The sequence below is a fragment of the Uloborus diversus genome, chromosome 1 (assembly GCF_026930045.1).
Source record: "Uloborus diversus isolate 005 chromosome 1, Udiv.v.3.1, whole genome shotgun sequence".
Lineage (NCBI taxonomy): Eukaryota > Metazoa > Arthropoda > Arachnida > Araneae > Uloboridae > Uloborus > Uloborus diversus.
In genome coordinates, this window is record NC_072731.1 from 181511745 (window position 1) to 181532266 (window position 20522).

The following is a 20522-nucleotide window of genomic DNA, read 5'->3' on the forward strand; positions in this document are numbered from 1 at the left end:
CTACTTTCGAATTGTAATAGTGCAGAAAAGTTGCGATTGGTGAAGAATTACAAAACAAAACAAAAATTTTTAAAATCGGATAATATCTTCCAATCCCGCAACAAGCCTAAAAATTTGAAAAAATGGAAAATTTCATGTGTTTTTAGCGATTTTTTAAAAACTTTGCTCCAACGTTTCTTTTTAATATTCTAAGACGGAAAAGTTACGATTGCTGAAGCCTCCAGAAGTTTAAAAAAACATATTGAAATCAAATAATACCTTCTGATCCAGGAACAAGCATGAAAAGTTTTAAAAAAATGAGAATTTCATCTTTTCTTATAGTGATGAAAAATTGTTCTTCTTGTTTTTTCCCCCGGTGTTACAGGGAAAAGCTTTTTAAAAAACACTACATTACACATAAACATTAATTTATTTCTTGACTTTTAAGGTATCTTCTAAACATGCAAAACTACCATTCTTTACAACAATGAAACATTTTCAAATAATAAAAAGTTATAAAATATTTACCAAATTTACAATCCAGTATACAAGTCTTATTGTTTTAAGTGTTACTTGTTAAAGCTAATTTATAATCAGATTTTTTGGAAAATTCGGGCATAATTGACCTAGATTTCAATGTTGCTCTCATGTAGCCATCTCTTGATTTAAATCCACACACTTTGAGTGAAGCCTCCGTCACTAGCTTCACACATCTTTCGACAGATTGCGTATGGCAGGGGAATAGTTTCATATCCCACTCGGGTATAGTGCCTGTTGCTATAAGATTTTCAATGTCTTTGTTAGGAACTTTTCGAAGAAAAGGTGGAGAAGATAGCTTTGTCGTGTTTCAATTAATAATCTCTGTGTAATCTTCAGCTTCGAAATTTAGAGATGGAATGACAAGTTTCTAATGCTTTTGCCTTTAGAAACAGACTCCCTGGCTTTTAAGACGTTTTTAAACGCTAGTTCTCTTATGTGCCTCCTTTCATCAAACACCATTGCCATTAATAAGTTTTCTGGATGCGCAAAGAAAGAGTTTCTTTCAATGACAGGGTAAACAACTTTTTTTAGATTGTCAGGTAAGTATCGACAGGTTTGAATTGTTCTGTAAACATGAATGGCACCGTCTGTGAAATTTTTGCGGTTCTTTATTACAAACCAGACCGGCATGTAACATCTCAAAATAAAAGTCACTGTGTCTTTTAAGTCACCTGATGGGATCGATACACTTACATACAGTCTAAGGACTTTATTTGCACAAGTGAGCCATCTGAAATGTGAGAGTGGGCCGGGGTCGCGATTTGACAAATCATTTGGGCAATAGCCACCCTTTATTGCCTGAGATATATCTAAAAGATATCTTTGATCCTTGCTCAAGCACTTTCTGTTTACATCTGGAATTGTAAGTCAATTGCTTGAAAATCTATTACTGGCAGTTTTTCGCAACCTCTGAGTTGTTCTCCTATTGGTCCAGAAAACGAATTTGGGCCAGTTGTTCCACCATCCAAATACCGAAAAAGATGGCGAAAAGGCAACTCAATGAAATGTAATAAACAAATAGCCCATTGCAATGGTCGTCCAATATAAATTTCAAATTGACGAATCGCGCCACTTTTCCACCCAGTATTGATTTTAGTACCATCGCAACCTACGATTGCTAAATCATCCAGTGAAATTCTTTGTTCATTTAGATATGAAACAATGCTATTCACTGTGTCTTTGGCTGATCCAGAGTTTGGAGACACGTGGCCAATATAAACGGAATCAGGTTCTTTGATATTAGAATAATGCTCTTCTTTCACTGCCGAAATTGCTTTGATTCAATCTTATCTATATATAAAGTATCATCTTTTCTTCCGTCAAAATAAATACCCCGAACGGAGTCTTGTTTAATGCTACTTTGCAGATCTTTTCTATTTTGGCTCTTTTCTCTCCTAATTTTTTGTCGATCAACAACTTTAGAAGTATCTGTTTCAGTCACTAAGCCAACGTCTTGAAGCACACTGGATGCTATGGCAGCAGTTGCACGATCAGATACGCCGTAACGATCGCTACTTAGTGCCGTAGTTTTCAGCTTAATCCTCATCTGCCACCGGATTTTCTTCTCTGAGTCGGTTGACTTGTAATCATTATCAGGTTCTCTCGTGACTGAACAACTTGGTTGTTCTTCATTTGAAAGATCAGATTCATCTTTCATGACTGAAACGCACTCGGTAACTTTTCGTTTTAAGGCATAGGCTTTTCTTTGAAATCTTTTTTTCAACCTTTTTGTTTCCTTTTGGTCCAAAGTTCCAATTTTTCCTATACCATGTTTCCTCTGAAGATAGAGAAATCTTTGTTCAGAGATCGGCATCTTTTTAGATTTTTCACACGTACATTTCATGTAAATTGGACATTCACAAATGTCTAGGATCTTTTTACAAGTGCAAACAACATTCATTACGCACTTACACGCAGAGACGTCAAAGAGTTTCCTTGCTTCACTTTTTAAATTTATCAATCCTTTCTTTAAACTTTGGTTTATCCTTGTCTCGGTTGCAAGATCTCATGAAATTAAGATATTTTTTGTAGAAGATATCAATGAGCTGAGCAATTCTTTTCAGGGAAACTGTAGGAATCGAGGCCTTATCAAAGATACATTTAACTTTTAGCTCCTCTATGTCCTTAACAATGGAAAAACTCACTTTCGTGTTATTGACTTTTCTAGCTCAAATCTCTCTTGAAAGCAACTTTGAAGTACATTTTCATAAGTAGGGAGCTTATTTGTTGGCAAATTTCTCGGGTGGCCAAATATAGGGCACTCAAAGGACTTTCTCGTAATTCTTTTCTGCAAAGATGGATTCATGTTTGAAACACGTTTAGCAGAGCAAATCGACTTCACACGCATATTAGAAACATTGAGAAATACTGATGCCAGCACGACTGCTTTATTCATTTAAGTAAGATACCTATAGACACAAGTCAATTAAAAAGCTCATAAATTCAAGATCGTGAGACGCTAATGGGGCATATTAGATGCATACACTGTACTGAGCGGCATAAACAAATATAAGTCTCGCGGGATTAAAGGGCCATGTGGAAAATTTCACATGCAGGCTAATACTAAAATATCACATTTGTTTTATAAACAAACGTTCTTCCATTAGTATTTCATGCCGAACTTATGAGGATCGTTAAACTAAAATAAAAAAAAAGCTGAAAAAGGGCTTAAAGTTTACATTTTTTCAAATATGTAGGTTCGTTGCGCGATCGGAAGATATTGTTTTATTTCAAAAAGATATTTTTTTTTTTTTTTTTTGTTTTTAAGTCTTCACTAAATGTAACTTCTCCGTTCTGTAGTCTGAAAAAGTACATTGAACCAAAAATGTTAAAAATTCGGAAAAAACCTGAAATTCTCAACTTTTTCGATTTTTTAGGCTTGTTCCTGGATCAGAAGGTATTGTTCGATTTCAATTTTTTTTAAAGTTTCTGAAGGCTTTACCAATCGTAACTTTTCCGTCTTAGAGCCTTAAAAAGAAACATTAAAACAAAATTTTTGAAAAATCACTAAGAAAACACGAAATTTTCCATTTTTTCAAATATTCAGGCTCGTTGCGGGATCGGAAGATATTATCCGATTTTTAAAATTTTTGTTTTGTTTTGTCAGTCTTCACCAATCGCAACTTTTCCGCACTATTACGATTCGAAAATAAAAATTTTGTTTTTTTTCGTTCCACCCTAATATATATATATATATATATATATATATATATATATATATATATATATATATATATATATATATATATATATATATATATATATATATATATATATATATATATATATATATATATATATATATGTGTGTGTGTGTGTGTATGTATCTAATTTGAATTCTGACTCTTTGAATTCGAATTATGTTTTTCGCAATCACGAGTGGCGACAGGACTCATTGGAGGCTATTGTTTCTAGAAACGGCTCCATGTCCTCTCAAGCCTGCCCCTCCTCCTGGGCGGTTACATGTGTGTATGAGTGTAAGGACTTGTTTGTGTGTAGACGTGTGTGTATGCAGGACATGGACGCCACCGCCTAGGAAGAGGGGATTCCGGTGGACAGTGCTGCTAGTGGAGGCTAGGACCAGAGGAGCAGCTCCGTCCTCCGGTGGACGGCGGTGCTGCAGAGGCCCCTGGTCCATTCTGAAAAATGAACCGGACATCAAGGGCGGTCAAATGAAAGCAATAAGCAATCGTAATTGCTCAAAAAAAAAGCTAGTTATTTTCAGTGCTTGAAAATGGTTCTTGATACAGTTGGACCCCGTTTAACGAATTCATCGGGACCGAACCTTAATCGGGGTTATACGTAATATCGGAGTTTGAATTTTTTTTTTTAAATATTGCAATTAGCTTATCTAAAAGCCCTAATAAGCAACTGTGCAAAAATATCCATAATTAGAAAGTGAAGACGTTTTACTCAGTATTACTTATTACACTAGTTAATTTGAAATTTTAAGGTACGTACTGTGTAATAGACATTTGATAATTTTCTTGATATTTGACTCGAAATAGTTCTCTTTGAACTTTATGGAGAAAAGAAAATACTATGTCATATATAGCCCGCGGCATGAGATATGTTTTTAGTTTCCAGGCCATGTAAAGCATTTCAAAAAGTAAGTTTTAATAGGAGTTTCATTATCGCTTTCTGCATCAGAATCGCTATTCATTGATTTCCCCCTCGCCCGTCAAAAATTGGTGACTCTAAGAAAAGTCTTCTTCTGCTTCGGACAATATAAGTTAAGTCATTTGGAAAACAATCCATTATTTCCTAATTAAAATTTAAAAAAAAAATCGGCTGTTAAAATAATGCGTTAATTCGGGGTTTGATATTCGGTAAATAGGGGTTTTTGCCTTCATTTACATTGGGAAAAAGAAAAATTCGCTAAATCGCGAAATTCGTTAAATAGAGGTTCATTAAATCGGGATCGTATTTTTTAAAGGATCCATTAGAAACTAATGCTCACAAACTTGGAAATTCCAAACAAATTCTTTTCGCAAAGACAAAAATATATATAAATTTGAATTTTTGGCATCTTGAATTCAAATTATGTTTTTCGATCACGAGCGTGTGTGTGTATGAATGCATGTGTGTGTTTGTGTAGGCGCATGTGTGTGGGTGCGTGTGTGTATGTATGCATGCTTGTGTGTGCGTGTTGTGTGTGTAGGCATTCGTGTGTGTGCGTGTATGTAAGCATATATGTTTGCGTCTGTGTGCAGGCATGAGTGTGTACATGTGTATGTGTGTAGGAGTTTGTGTTTGTGTCTGTGCGCAGGCATGAGTGTGTGTGTGTATGTGTAGGCGTGTGTGTGTGTGTGTATGTGTAGGCGTGTGTGTGTGTGTATGTGTAGGCGTGTGTGTGTGTGTGTGTATGTGTAGGCGTGTGTGTGTGTATGCGAGTGTGTGTAGGATATGGACGCAACCTGGAGATGGTTTTCGCAAGAGCAGCCGCATCGTGAGGCCGGTCGAGGCGAAGGTGGTGCTGGCAGAAGGTGCGGGTGGGAAAATAAAATCAGCGTAACATCAAAAACAGTCAAGTGAGAACAATAAGCAATCGTGATTGCTCAGAAAAAAAAAAAAAAAACTCACTGATTCGATTGGTCAAAATTTTAAATTCAGTACTAAATTTGGGAAAGAAATGTCGCTTGCAGTTTTGATTAATAATAAAGAACACAGGGATAAATGAGTTTCTTTTTGAAATTTGACGTGATCCGTAACTCTATGATGTTCACGGAGAAAGAGCTTTCATGTTACATTTACCTTCACTATGTGGAAAAGAGAAAAATATGAAATTATGTTCTAATCACGCACTATACACTCGACAATGGTGAAACATTACCTTAAAAATAACGAACATTATTTTTCTGTACCGGTTCAGTTAGATGAGGTTTTATTAGGCTACTAAGAACAGTAGCGTAACTATGGGGTCTAGCGCCCCTGGCGAACTAAAGAAATTGTGCCCCCCCCCCCAGAGTCATCCATATGGAAAGTTACCGAAGGTCATTGTGACCTCCAAAAAAAAAATTTTTTTTTTCTTTGGAACATTCTGATTAATTGATTCGACAAATAGGAGGCAGCATTGTAATTTTTTTCTTATTTTCCTTTTTAGAGTGAGTTTTAATGATGTTCAATGTTCCTTCTCAGTAGATTCTTGCGAGTTTTTTTTTTTTTATTTATTTTTTTTAATTTCGCATTTTTTTTAAATTCTATAATCAAAAAAAAAAAAAAAAAATTGAATTCTGAAATTTTAAATCCAAATTATGTTTTTCGCAATCTCGAGTTTAGGCAGGACTCTATTCATTGGAGTTATTGTTTCTAGAAACGGCCCCTGTCCCCTCAAGCTTGCCTCTCCTCCAGGGCGATTACGTGTGTATAGTTGTGTGTGTGTAGGTGTAGTAGGCATTGTGTGTGTGCATAGACCTACGTGTATGAACGTAGGCCTGAGTGTATGTGTGTAAAGGTGAGTGTGTGTGTGAGTCAGCGCATATGTGTGTCAGTGTGTATGTGTGTAAAGGCGTCCACGTGTGTGTGTGTGAGCGCGCGTGTGTGTATGTAGGATATGCACGCCACCGGATTCTGGGTGACAGTGTTCAGGACCAGAGGACGCAAGCCTGCAGAGGCCGATGGGTGGCGGTGCTGCAGAAGCCCCTGGTTCAAGCTGAAAAAAGAACCACAAAATCAAGAACGGTCAAATGAAAGCAATATGCAATCGTGATTGCTCAAAAAACTCTTTAATTTTTTTTTTTTTTGATCAGTCGAAATGCCGCCCCCTGGCTGCTGCGCCCCTGACGAGAGCCACTCCTGCCAACCCCTAGTTATGCTACTGATTAAGAAGTAGAAGAGCGCCTTAGAAATTGGATTTTCTTTATAGGGCTTTCCATAAATGATTTCACACTTTTTTGATCATATAGATCTCCCCTTCCCCTCCTGGTCACAAAGTGTCACACCTCACTTTAACCCCTTCTTGTCAAAATGAAAAGAACAGTGGATAATCTATATTATAAGGTAATATAAAAAAGAAAAGTATATCATGTTACCTTATAACATGGGTATATAAGGGTCATTATCCAGAAAACGTAATTTTTGAAGGCAAATATTTTTCAATTTCGAAACCTTTTTTTTTTTTTTTCATTCTTACATGAAAGTGTCTGTCCGACAATTCTGATGATATCCAGTAACAGATAGGATGAGGAAAGGATGAGCAATGAACAGAATTCCCCTTTTTTCTTCAAAATGTGCAAAAGTTCTTTATTTTTAGGTCTAAAACCTTATTATATTCAAATGAACATGAAACACCAGCTGACTTCGTGGTAGCTGTTCATAACCTTCCACCACTGCCTTGTAAATACCAACTGGCTCATAAAATTCACTCTGAGAACCCTAGATGGTTGCACTGTATTCTTGGTTTGCAGCAACATCAGTTTGATCTGCCTAAAATTATTACTATTTAAATGCAGACTTACGACTGTCTGTTACTTGACCCTTGTCTGTTACTGGTGCCGTTACTCTATATAATATTTAAATAATTCCACGAATTTCCAAAAAAAAAAAAAAAAAAAAGAGCCGTGTCATCCCTTTTTCTCAGGATTTATGTCTTATTTTTAACTTTCGGTTGAATTCAAAATATAATGGAATTTTTCCAAAAATGGAATAATCTTTTCTGGGGTAAAAATTAACAGAAGTTTTACGAATTACAAAAATATTGCTCCTTTGAACGGGGTTCGCTTGTTAAAAGCGAGTTATTTTCCCATAGACTTAACATTGTACGAACCAAATATTTTTTGATATCCTCGTTAAATCCGAGTTCTTGTTAAAACAGCTCTCGTTAGAAGCGAGTTCGAACTATAGTATAGTTGTAAAAATATCATTTCTATCGTCTTTGGTTCGCTTTGGATTCAGAAGGGCACCAAGTGGTCCTGCGCAGTGAAAAGGTTGAGCAGCACTGTTGTAAATGGTTTTCACTCGAATGTTTTTTCTATTTGATTATCCAATCCATTTTCTAATTGTGGTTTTCCTAATTACTTACTTAGAATTAGATAGCTCTTATTAAAATAGAATTATATTAGAATTTATTTTACTTATCTATACGTGCAATAGTAATGTTGTATTCATTTTTTCTAGCTGTTTTTGCCATCGTTTTAATTTTGGTGATTTATAACAGCACTCTCTCGGTATTTTCAACCTTGTATTTCATGGTCTTCAATAATGACGCCTATTTCCAGCTGTCTTTAGGGAGTAAACTAGGCATATGCTTGCTTCCAACGGGATCCTTACTCACGATATTCAGCATCATTTCTACATTAGAAAATAATGGTAAGTAAAACTTTTTATGATGTCCCCAGAAATGGTTAGTTTCTTTTAATAAAGAATGTTTTACTTCTCGTAATAGCATGTTAGTTTTGTTTCAATACCTAAGGTAGCTTTTCTGGAGCACCATTATTCTTATTGACTAAATGAAATTTCTAGCCATTGGCGAAAAATATTTTTTGAATTTGGACAATTGTTTGATAAATATATCAACAATAATTCAGGGAGCGAAAAAATTAATTCATTCAAAACTTTTGCTTTTCATTAAGGCTTAATGAACTGTATATTGCAAAAATGCGCTATCAAAAGTCGTTTTTTCACATGAATGAAAAATATTTATACATTAAATCAATAAAAGGATATTCAGCATTTTTTCCACATTAGAAAATAATGGTAAGTAAAACTTTTTATGATGTCCTCAGAAATGGTTAGTTTCTTTTAATAAAGAATGTTTTACTTCTCGTAATAGCATGTTAGTTTTGTTTCAATACCTAAGGTAGCTTTTCTGGAGCACCATTATTCTTATTGACTAAATGAAATTTCTAGCCATTGGCGAAAAATATTTTTTGAATTTGGACAATTGTTTGATAAATATATCAACAATAATTCAGGGAGCGAAAAAATTAATTCATTCAAAACTTTTGCTTTTCATTAAGGCTTAATGAACTGTATATTGCAAAAATGCGCTATCAAAAGTCGTTTTTTCACATGAATGAAAAATATTTATACATTAAATCAATAAAAGGATATTCAGCATTTTTTCCACATTAGAAAATAATGGTAAGTAAAACTTTTTATGATGTCCTCAGAAATGGTTAGTTTCTTTTAATAAAGAATGTTTTACTTCCCGTAATAGCATGTTAGTTTTGTTTCAATATCTAAGGTAGCTTTTCTAGAGCATCATTATTCTTATTGACTAAATGAAATTCCTAGCCATTGTTGAAAAATATTTTTTGAATTTGGACAATTGTTTAATAAATATATCAACAATTATTCGGGGAACGAAAAAATTAATTGATTCAAATCTTTTGCTTTTCATTAGGGCTTAATTAACTGTATATTGCAAAAATGCGCTATCAAAAGTCGTTTTTTCATATGAATGGAAAATATTTATACATTAAATCAATAAAAGGATATTAAACATCATTTAAAAGATGCGACAGTAAAAGGATTTTGTATTAAAGCAAACACAGCCAGACCTACGTCATAGTATAAAGGCCCAAAAATTTTCTGCGTTAGCACATTACAGCAGGTAAGAAAAGTTCGCTATTATTTAAGCGGAGTCACGCTGACTTTGGCAGAAAACAGGTAGCAAAAGTTGTATCAAACACTGAGTTATTCCATGTCAAATGACTTCGTGGTCACCCGACCATCTCCGATTTGAACGAAGTTTTATATAGTTGAACATACGCATTTGAAACTTACCTATACAAATTTTCAGCTTCTAACTACCAAACGGCACGACCTTGAGGGTTACAGATCTGGACGAAATTCAGGATTTAGTTCCTTTTGCACTAGATATGAACCCAGGTAAAGCGGTTTGACTGCATAGGCCCTAGTATGGCTGCAACGGGGGTCCAAAGTTGTTATTTGAGTCCAGAAAAACAATGGTTTTTCTTTTGAAATTAAAAGTTTTTTACCCTTTTCTTGCATTTGTGTTTCAGCATGGGTCATTTAAATGCATTCACAGCATGGAATAAATCGCCCCCTCCCCTTTGTTGTACTGACAAGAAGTGCCAAATGTCTTGAGAGGGTAGATATTCTCCCTAAGTTTCAAATCATAATGAAAACACCATTGTAATTCTGGAATGGAGTCGTGCAAATCAGTGTGGTTTAGACGGCAAAAACTTGAGAGTCTAAAATCTGGATAAACTTCTAGATTTCGGTCAATTCATACTAGATATGAGACCAGGTAAAATAGTTTGAGTGCATAGGCTTTAGTTCGGCTTCAAGGAGGGCCTAAATTTGCTTGTTTGGTTCCGGAACTGCAATAGCGTTTTATTTGGAATTTGAAACTTAGGCACAATATTTGCATTCCTAACATCTCTCGCGTATCTTGTTAGTACAACAAAGGTGCGGAGAAATTCATTCCAAAATGTGAATGCATTCAGTTGGGCGATCTTGCAATGCAATATCAAGAAAAGAGTAAAAAAAGGTGAATTTCAAAGATAAAACCATTGCTTTTCTGGAACTAAACTAGCAACTATAGACCCCCATTACGACCGAACTACGGCCTATGCAGTCAAACCACTTTACTTGGGTTCATATCTAGTGGGAATTCACCTAAACCCAGAATTTCGTCTAGATCCGTGACCCTCAGGGTCGTGCCCTTTGGTGTAAGACCCAAGTCTTGAGGATCCAGGATCGATAAAAAAAAAAAAAAAAAAAAAGAGCTCAAAATGGCGGATCAGCTTTGTAAAACGAAATCTCATGTTTAGCACGGTCCCCCCTCCCCTTCCCCACTGGAAATATTTTTGGAGTCCACTTTTTTCTTCTCTTTGAGGCATCCTAAATCCTCATGATTTGTGTCTTGGAAGCTGAGAATGTGCATAGGTTCGTTTCATAGGCATGTCTGTATTTCTCTAAAATGTCCTCCAAACCGGGGATGGTTGGATTGGGACCACCAGGTCACGTCATACGGAATGAATGTATGACGTATTTAGCTTTTGCAGCAATTTTACGCACCTTTGCTACTGTTTCCTGCCAAAGCCAGAGCGACTCAGCTTAAATCGTAGCGAACCTTTCTTACCTGCTGTGTGATATCCTTACGCATAAAAATTTTGAACTTTTATCCTATGACGTAGATCTAGCACTCATGGACTCTTGGACTATTACGCAGTGTATGCGATTCCAAACACCAGCTTTTTTTCCTTAGAACTATTGAGTGCATAAAAAATAGTAATAGTCTCACAATTCAAGATGTTCCGTAAAAATAATTTTCAATTTAAAACTTTTCAAAATCCATAAAATCTCAGTATTACGTTGTTTACTACTTTTAATTTTCAACAGGTATGGGGGCTTTGTGGACGAACTTGACTGAGTACAATGCCAGTTTTGATGTAAATATGCTAATGGTTATTGGAACCATGATTTTTGCATGCTTCTTGTACATCATCATTATTTGGTATGTGGATGCGGTTTGGCCTTGGCAACTGGGAGTGCCAAAACCCTTTTACTTTCCGTTTACAGTTAAGTATAAACTTTTGAAAATGTACAGAAAACTCATAGAGTACGGAAATTAAATTTTTTTACACGATGAAAAAACAAACTCAATTTAAATTCGGAATCTTTTTTATTATCCAAATAAAGTAAAGTGGAGTAAAACCATAAATAGGACTAGCCCGTAAAGGCCCGAGTTTATTGTCTTACAGGAAGAATTTACAAACAAAATACAATAAACCGGACTAATATAACACCACTTTAGATTAGCACCCAGTGAAACTTCACGTCCTGCTCAATCCGTAGGCGTCTCAAAGAACCAGAGCTCTGGTGTGATATACTCAGGTGTGACCAAATGGAGCGCACACACCACCACCATACTGTCTGAGGATTCGACGGATTTGTCCCTTTTACGGGCACGTGTACGGTCCTGTGTCCCTTTTGGAGATTTCGTAGTGGCCAGAACGGTAAGGCGTAACTGGTGGGCTCGGGTTCGACTCCTGCTGATTGAAGATCCTCCGTGTTCACTAATGGTTACCGAGGCACGTTAACTATGTTCGTGGTCACCAAGTCCTATCCAAGTTCCCATTCCAAATCAATACCTCTCAGGTGCTGAATCGAGGTTGCTCGGCTCCTGGTCTAGATCAAAAAACAAAGCTCTATTCCGTGCCTCACCCAACCGGTGAAACCACGTGTAGTGGTAGGTACGGTGAACCCTACACTGTCAAAAATGAAACGCTCAATTTTGACGATTCAGCAATCCTCGAGCACTATTTCGTTATTTTCTACGATCCTTTCGTCACCGAATCACGTGATATTTGACAAAACCAGAAATCTCAAATTTTTCACGAAATAATTTCGTTCCGATTTCGTCACATTATAGTGCATTCTGGGAGTTTTCGTTTCAGTCTTGTACTTGCTCGTTAAATTATTTTACGGCAGTTATTCTAAAGGATTCATAAAAAAGGTTAGTATTTATTAAAATTTGTATGTGCAATGTGCCTTCTTTTATGTATTGTTACATTTTTGTTTAGTGTTGTGTTTATTGTTGTATTTAAAGCACATTAAAATTGAAAACGATCTGTTCGATTTGGTTTGGAATTCTGTATAAACTAACTTTGAGTCACCTCCACGTTAGGCTTAACTAGCGTTATTTTTTTATTTACAAATGAAAATGTGTGTTTTGTTTCCGAAAACGTACTTCCTTTATTTCCGTTAGACAATTGACAAAGATGACCAAAGCATTTTTACGAATTTAAACTTGCATAAAAAATTCCACCGTAGCTACAGCAACGTAGATAATAAATACAGCGCCTTGATAAATAGCATAGAACTTTGAAGCTTTTAATTTCAACGTCGAATATGTTACATGGTTATGTGTTTTCATTCTTCATGAATTTTACTAATATAATTCTGGTGAACGAAGTGTTTTTGTTTAATAATATTTTTTTTACTCTGCATTTTTATTTTCTTAAACAAATGTACCGCCCCCCATCCCCTCTCTAAGTATTGGTATTTTTTTCTTCTTCTACTCTACATGTAATATTTTATTCAATACAATAATAATTTATTCAGTAGCTCGCTCCCAAAAGTGTACGTAACATTTATCATTTTCAATGAAATATTGCTCTACCCATTAGGTAAGATTAATATTTTGGAATGGGTAAACAATAGATCTTCTATAGTTAATTCTTAACAAAACTACATGAAATATTTTAATAGCAAAATAAAATATGATTTTGAGGAAATTAATAATCAAAAAGTATTAAGAACTTTATCTCACAAAAGTGTTAATAAAAAATATTTTTTAATAATTGCTTAGCAACCTTTTAAACAAGTCCATAAAAATCGAGGGAAAAAAGTACTTACTGCAATTAAAAATAAATGCAAACTGGCTATCAGCTTACGGTTCGGAAATGATACCCCTCCCCTTTTTTTTGTTAGGCTCGTTGACCGGACTTATTAAAGTCGCACCCTATGTTGTTTATGTAATGTCATTCCTTCTGCAGCTGTTTCCTGTTTATGTTGTATCAATACTTCATTATTTGTTAAAGTCTGTTTCTTTCTTTTTTCTTTTGAATGAAGTAAAGTATTAATTTAATACAAAGCATTTTAAGTTACAAAGAAAATATTAATTTCCATAAAGAACTACGTATATCTTTTTGCTTTTCAGCTAAATATTTTCAATATTTTTTTTTCAATTTTTCCCAAATTTAAAATAAGTTATTGAAGGTAACCTTGATTTAAAAAAAAGGTAAGTTAGTAGCATGTTTGAAAATAATAACAATTATAAAGCGTTCTTTGTTGTTAATTTTCACATTTAGTACGCTAAATTCTATGTTAATTTGTTACCTGATTTGTGATAATTATGAATTTTTCCATTATACATAGTTTCTACAGTTGAAATAAATGCAGCATCAATTTTATTGCCATATTTGCTGCCTCAAGGAATTATCAGCAAAAAAAAAAAAAGGAATTCCCTTCAGAAGCATTTCATAGATGAACTACTAGTAAGTCCAAATTTAAGTTAGAGTAATGGTTTTTGCTGTAGACAAAGTGAAATGTTTATGTAAAATTTCAATTGAAAAATTGAAAGGAAAGTAAAAAGTATATGATAAAAACTAGCAAACTTTGCTCGATACGCTAGTCATTATTTTCATTACATACCTTTGAACTTCTTACTTGCAATTCTGTCTTAGCATTGGCAGTGGTTGCATTAATGCTTATGGATCTATCTTAGTAAATCAGTAAGATTCTAATCAATTATGTTATATAAAAGTACCTAATTTCCCTTGAAGTTCCAGATAGGTAAGTATGAAGTATGTACCAAAGTACTCCAATATATGAAGTATGTACTGCATGCAATAATACAGTTCCTGTATTAAACATAAATTTTGCGAAACAAGCATTCTACATAGAAGCAAAATTAATGAGACAAATAATCGATTGAAAAAAGAAAAAGGTAAGCTTTTTCTCAAGATTATCTAATTTCGTTTTCTATATCTAATTTTCGAACAAAGATATACAAACTTAAAGCTGTCCATTTGATTGCACTATTTCTTCAAAATTTATGGTATTAGTTTGATAATTTTTTTTTTTTTTGATTTTTTTTATGCGATGCAATGAAGAAGTAAATCCCCAGCAATTTTCTCATGAGCAAATAATGATGTAACTCTGCATAAAAGTAACCTATGTCTTATTCTTCCAGAACCCAATGTCTGCTGAGGAAGTAGCACTTCTATATTCCCAGTAGGGCTGGACGATGTAGGAATTTTTACATCGTGATGCATCGCCATACTTACATTGCGAGTAGTTGAAGCAGTTTGAATTATTCTACCCGCTATAGGCGGCAAACCCCTGATTAAGGGAGTTTTTCTTGCAAAAATCCAAGCTTTTGTCAGAATTTTCCCAAATTTGGAATGAAAATTACCCTATGGGAATTCACAAATATCAAAGGACAAATGTACAAAACTTGGAATAGATCCGACAAAAACCCACGCGGGGGATTCCCATGCATAGCGGGATTAAAACGGGGGAATTCTCGAGCCTTAAATGGAATTCTATGCCAAATTGGAAAAAGATCTTATAAAAACTGGTTTTTGAAAAATAAATAAATAAATAAATAAATAAAAAATAGACCCCAACAGCTGGACGAAAACTATCCAATGAGAATTCCTGAGCATCAAAGAAGTTCTGTGCCAAATTCAGAAAAGATCCCACCAAAACTTGCTTTTTATAAGGAGAACCCCAATGGGGGTTGTCCCCCCCCCCATAGAGGAAGAAAACTTCCCTGCTTAAATACCCAAGCAACAAAAGACCTCTTTGTAAAATTTGGAAAAGATCCCCCAAAAAACTTGGTTTTTATAAGAATAACCCCGATGGGGGGGTTGCCCCCCCCATAGAAGAACGAAAATTATCCAGCTTAAATTCCCGAGCATTAAAATACCTCTGTGTAAAATTTGGAAAAGATTCGACAAAAACGTGGTTTTTAAAATAAGCACCCCCCCTATGGGGTTCCCTCTCCCCCCCCCCACAATAGAGGGACGATAACTACCCTTTGAATTCTCGAGCATCAAACGACCTCTGGACCAAATTTAGAAGAAATCCGGCAGAAACTTGGTTTTTGTAAGGAGAACCCCCACGGGCGTTGCGCCCCCCCCCCCCCACAGAGGGACTAAAACCATTGTGTGAGCATTCCCGAGCATCAAAAGACCTCTGTGCCAAATTTGGAAAAAATCCGACAAAAACTTGGCTTTTATAAGGAGAACCCCCGTGAGGGTTGCTCCCCCCCCCCATAGCGGGATAAAAACTGCTCAATGAGTGTTCCTGAGCATCAAGAATGAACCTCTGTGCCAAATTTGGAAAAGATCCGGCAAAACATAGATTTTTTGCAGGAAAACTCCCCTTATGGGGGTTTAGTTAGATACCATGGGGATTTTATGGGGCCGGACTAACATGCGGGTTTCCGTTCTTTTTTTTTTTTTTTTTTTTGCTTGGATAAAAAAAAGCTTGAATGTAAGCAAACTTGTGGAGCACACCGATCTATCGGTTTAGAGGTTTTTATTCTAAACCGGTGCAATGATGTAGGTTGTACTGTACATCGTATTTAACGATGTATCGATTCATCGTAAAGCCCTCATTCCCAGATATCATTTCATATTGTTCTTTAACTTGAATTTGCAATAATTACTTTTACATTTTATAGAAATTGTCTATTTGTATTTTTACATTAATAAAATTTTTTTTTAACATCTTTTATGTGCCTCTTTCTTCAACAAATACTTGCCTTTTGCTTTAGGCGGAGGGAGGAGGGGGGGGGGGGTGCAGGCCAGTGATTTCGATATTTTTTTTCCAATTGTGGAAAAAGGTGTATACTCTTCAAAAAATTTATAGAAAACCAACTAAAACCACGGCCTTTCGTACGTAAAGACATAAATGTTCAAAAATCAAGGAGGGGGGGGAGGTCAATCCCCATACATGACCCCCCCCCCCGTAAATGACGGGCCTGTGAGTGTGACTATGAGCATCAAAGTGGGAAATTATGGTGGTAAGATTCTGAAGTAAAGATTTGACTAAATGTTATAAAATACAGTCAAGCCTCGTTAAAACGAACTTTAATGGATCATTAAAATCGATTGTTCTTAACAGAACTCGTCTTATCCGAAAAACAATAAGACAGGGATTACAAAAAAAGTCCGTTTTAGAAGTAATTCTTTTTAAGCGTGTTCGAATTAACGAGGTTCGTCTGTATTCTCAAAAAAAAAGAAAACTAATCAGCTCAAAAAAGAAAAAATAAAAATAAAAGAAATAAATAAACTCAAAAAATTACAAAATTAACATGCTCAAATATGACGAAATTAATTTGACGAAACTAATGCTCTCAAAACTACGAAAATAATTGTCGATTTGACGAAACTAGAATGAAGAAATATTTCGTTACATTTGACGAAATTCGCATCTTCAAACCAGAGACGAAAGCAGTTTCCTCAATTTGACGAAATGTTCGCTCGGAGCATATCCCTGGAAGCGATTTCGTCAGAAACGAAGAAAATTTCGTCGAATTTGAAAGTCCATTTCTGAGAGTGTAGAGTGCCATGCAATGTGTCTACATTGAAACACTGTTCATATCACTTACGACTCTAGACGCTGTGGATTTAAGTAAAGGATATGATCCAGTGACACCCAGAGCCTGCTTCATTTACCACCCCCAAGCCGCTGCTAGATATAGATCTAGAGAAGCATCAGTAGGAGGTGGAAGCGCTCTAGCGTGGTATTGCTTAACACCGGTTGTTCAGATTCTATAGCACCCGTTTACATTGCAATCTGAAGTTGACCAGTACTTCGTCTAAACTATTTCGCTTTTCACATGGTAAAGGGTAGGTCCAGCAATGATCTGTTCGTTTTCTCTGTCATATGAAATTTTCATGTGACGGTTTTTAAAACCTGCAGTGAATCGAGTTTTTGGTCAATGTAAATGCGTTCCTAATGGAAGCACATGATAGATGTCTCTCCTTCATGCCAATCACAAAGTGATGCATTGATAATTTATATATTACGCAGCCAAAATTGAGTCGTTCAACAAAGTGAAATCATTTTTGATGAAATCTGTGTCATTAAGCCATGAATCATGTTCTTTTCCTTTCGCCTTCAGTATGTCAAAATGGTGAAGAAAACACGCGTGGGTGTTGCATGCATCATGGAAATCAAGATATTTCAACTCGTAAAGAGGCATGCAGCAGCGAGTGCCGTTCACTCAGCTCCCCTTCGTCGATTTGAAGACGAAGTGAAAAACGAAAGCGCATGAGTGTAGACGTTGCTTTGTAGGCAAGCAATGGAGAATTTTCTTTAAAACTTTAACTGAGTAAATAAATACTGGTGGGGTTTACAGAATTGTGAGGGGGCTCTACTCTGGGCTTCTCTCGTAAATATTAGAACAAGGGCGAAACTAGAGCACCCAATCACCCGTGTTTTTTACTTACCGCTGATATAGTTTTTGTAACAATCTACTTCCCATGTAGAAGAGAGTTAAAAGATCAACTGAGAGATAATGAACAATGTAAAGAACCAGAAGCTCCATGATAACAAAAGAAACGGAACGTTCGAAGTTTTGTAATGATCTACTCTATTTCTTATAGAATAATTGTTTTTCAAGACAACAAAACAAAAACTTTTTTTTTTTTAATTTGTAAGTGACATTTCATTAAAATTAGTTAAAGTTTGCACTCATAGTAGAGGATTTTTATCCAAAAGCCGGGCATGTTACGTATAAAAATGTAAATTTTAATCCATATTGCCCTCCTCTCTTCAACATTAACTAATCTATCACGATGAAATGTTTGATAGCGCGCATGACATGATTTTCTGTTGTGAAAAAAAAAAAAAAAAATCCGAACGAATTCCTTACGTCAATGGATTTTTTTAAATAAATCGATAGTGATGTTTAGATGTCATCAGTGATGTTCCCATCAATTTTTCTGAGAGTATACTCCCAGTAATCCATTACGCACAATTTGTGTATGTGATTATATACATAGTATGTCATAATATGAAAATTTCTGAAGCTTGAGGGTATACGCTATATGTCTAAAAAATGTTTGAGAGTATACGGCGTACATGGAGTATTCCCTATGGGAACACCACTGGATGTCATATAGGGGAAGGTTGCTGTAAATGAACCGGTTCCATGACTAGACCGCGAAGGTATTTTCCCCACCAGAGCTTTCTCAGGCACGAAATCAGTTTTAGTGTCTTCTTTAGTCTCAAAACAGTCCAATGCAGAATCTCCAAGGAGCTTGAATCAATACATCATGTTGTTAAACATCCAAGTAAGATTTCTACTGTTCACTTACTAAATGATTGCCTTTAAATTTTGTTTTTACATGCTTTGAATTTTACTGGACAACTAAATGGGAACACTGACTTGAAAGAGTGCATGTTCAAGTACAATTCCCCATAGTTAAAGTTTCATCATGAATCGTCACAGTAGTCACAACTATGAGAACATTCGAAATGACTCAGTTACTATCATTGAACCGCTAGGTGTTTCTACGAATGAACCAGCTAACAAAGTGGTTCATTCATGAACTCTTACAAATATTATTTTGAAGTTTCAGCTCAATTGTCTTTAGTAATTGATCAATATTTTTAAATAATTGTGATAATGATGCAAAAATATTTTTAAAACAAGTTTTGGAAACTCCCCTTAGTTATTATATTTTCAACTTAAAGCCTTGTGTAGTCAATTCAGTACTTGTTAAAGCAAATTTTAATACAGTGTCAAGTACATTTATTGTTCGAGAAAAATACGTATATAAATACGTATATAAGTGAAAAATAAGTGAAGTAAAGCCAGTGGATAACTGAGGACATGCAACGTATTATAGCAAAATCCTGGTCGTCAAGTAAAATCTTTGTGGATCAAAAATTTTGAAATTGGATGAAAGAGGACTCTCATTTGTTTATAAGAGGCCCCATGAAATTTTAGCTAAGAAGAGTAATCACATGTCAGAAAATATCAAGTGATGAGCGAGGTGTGGCGCAAACAGCTGTGTTGGGAGAGCCCTGAGGGGTTTTTACGTTTCTCCGGCGATAAAAAATAATTTAAAAACCATTTTTCTCTTTTTTGATAACTTACTATTATTTATAGTACTTGTTTTTTTCCTCCGTAATAACTATTTATATTTTACGGTTTGATTTCCTTATTTGAGAATGTGGTCCATTGAAGGAAACTTAATGGTCCATCCATAGCAAATGGTTCCCATGAATGGACCACATACTAAAATATTTCTTTTTATTTTTTATTCTTTATTGAATACAGTTTTCACAAAAGCGAATTTTTTTATTGAAGGAGAAATATATTGAATGAATATTCCTATCGTCAATATAAAGTTTGAGTCTGAACTACTTCCTAAAAAAGGCCAAAAGCGTTATGTGGTTCATTGACGGCAACCTTCCCCTACGATTTTTCCAAAATGAAGATTTTTCGAGGAACTTTCAAACAACCTGAGTAACCTAACATTAAAACCCAGTGCCATTTTTCGAATACTGTTTCTAAGTTCCAACGTGGTAACATCACTACCACGCCGAAGATTTGGGCAGGACAGTAACTGCTACTCCTGCGTGTAAAAATGTACACGAACTCATTAAACTCAATAATTGTAACTTTTATTTAGAAATCATACTGGTGTGGCTATCAAGAACCAGACGAAGATGATGATGATATAATAGAAGAAAAGATGGTTGATACAGAATTATTTGAAGAGGAACCAACGAATGTACCTGCTGGGGTTCATATACGGAATTTAACAAAGGTAAAAGCCTTGTTTTAGCTTTATGATTCTTTATTGATGATTAAGTATTGTATTAGTTAAAACTGAATAGTTGAATAGGTCGGTTGGGGATTTCGTGGCAGAGCGGTCTCGACCGCTAAGTATACTTGAGGTGGCAGGTTCGACTCCTGCCCTCGCTTCCGATGTAATCTCCTATTTTGTGCTGCAAGTTAATTCCTGTGATTTCTATTTTCATGTATTGATTTTTTTCTCATT

General features: G+C 35.3%; 1 protein-coding gene across 1 annotated transcript in view; it reads left to right on the plus strand.

The window, feature by feature from the left end:
• Positions 1 to 20522, plus strand: part of LOC129217491 (phospholipid-transporting ATPase ABCA3-like) — a 161855-nt gene that overhangs the window by 43786 nt on the left and 97547 nt on the right. Inside the window, exons 7-9 of the mRNA XM_054851803.1 lie at positions 8134 to 8325; positions 11329 to 11507; positions 20151 to 20288. Coding sequence (XP_054707778.1) covers positions 8134 to 8325; positions 11329 to 11507; positions 20151 to 20288 — 509 coding nt within the window. The remainder of the gene's footprint in view (positions 1 to 8133; positions 8326 to 11328; positions 11508 to 20150; positions 20289 to 20522) is intronic.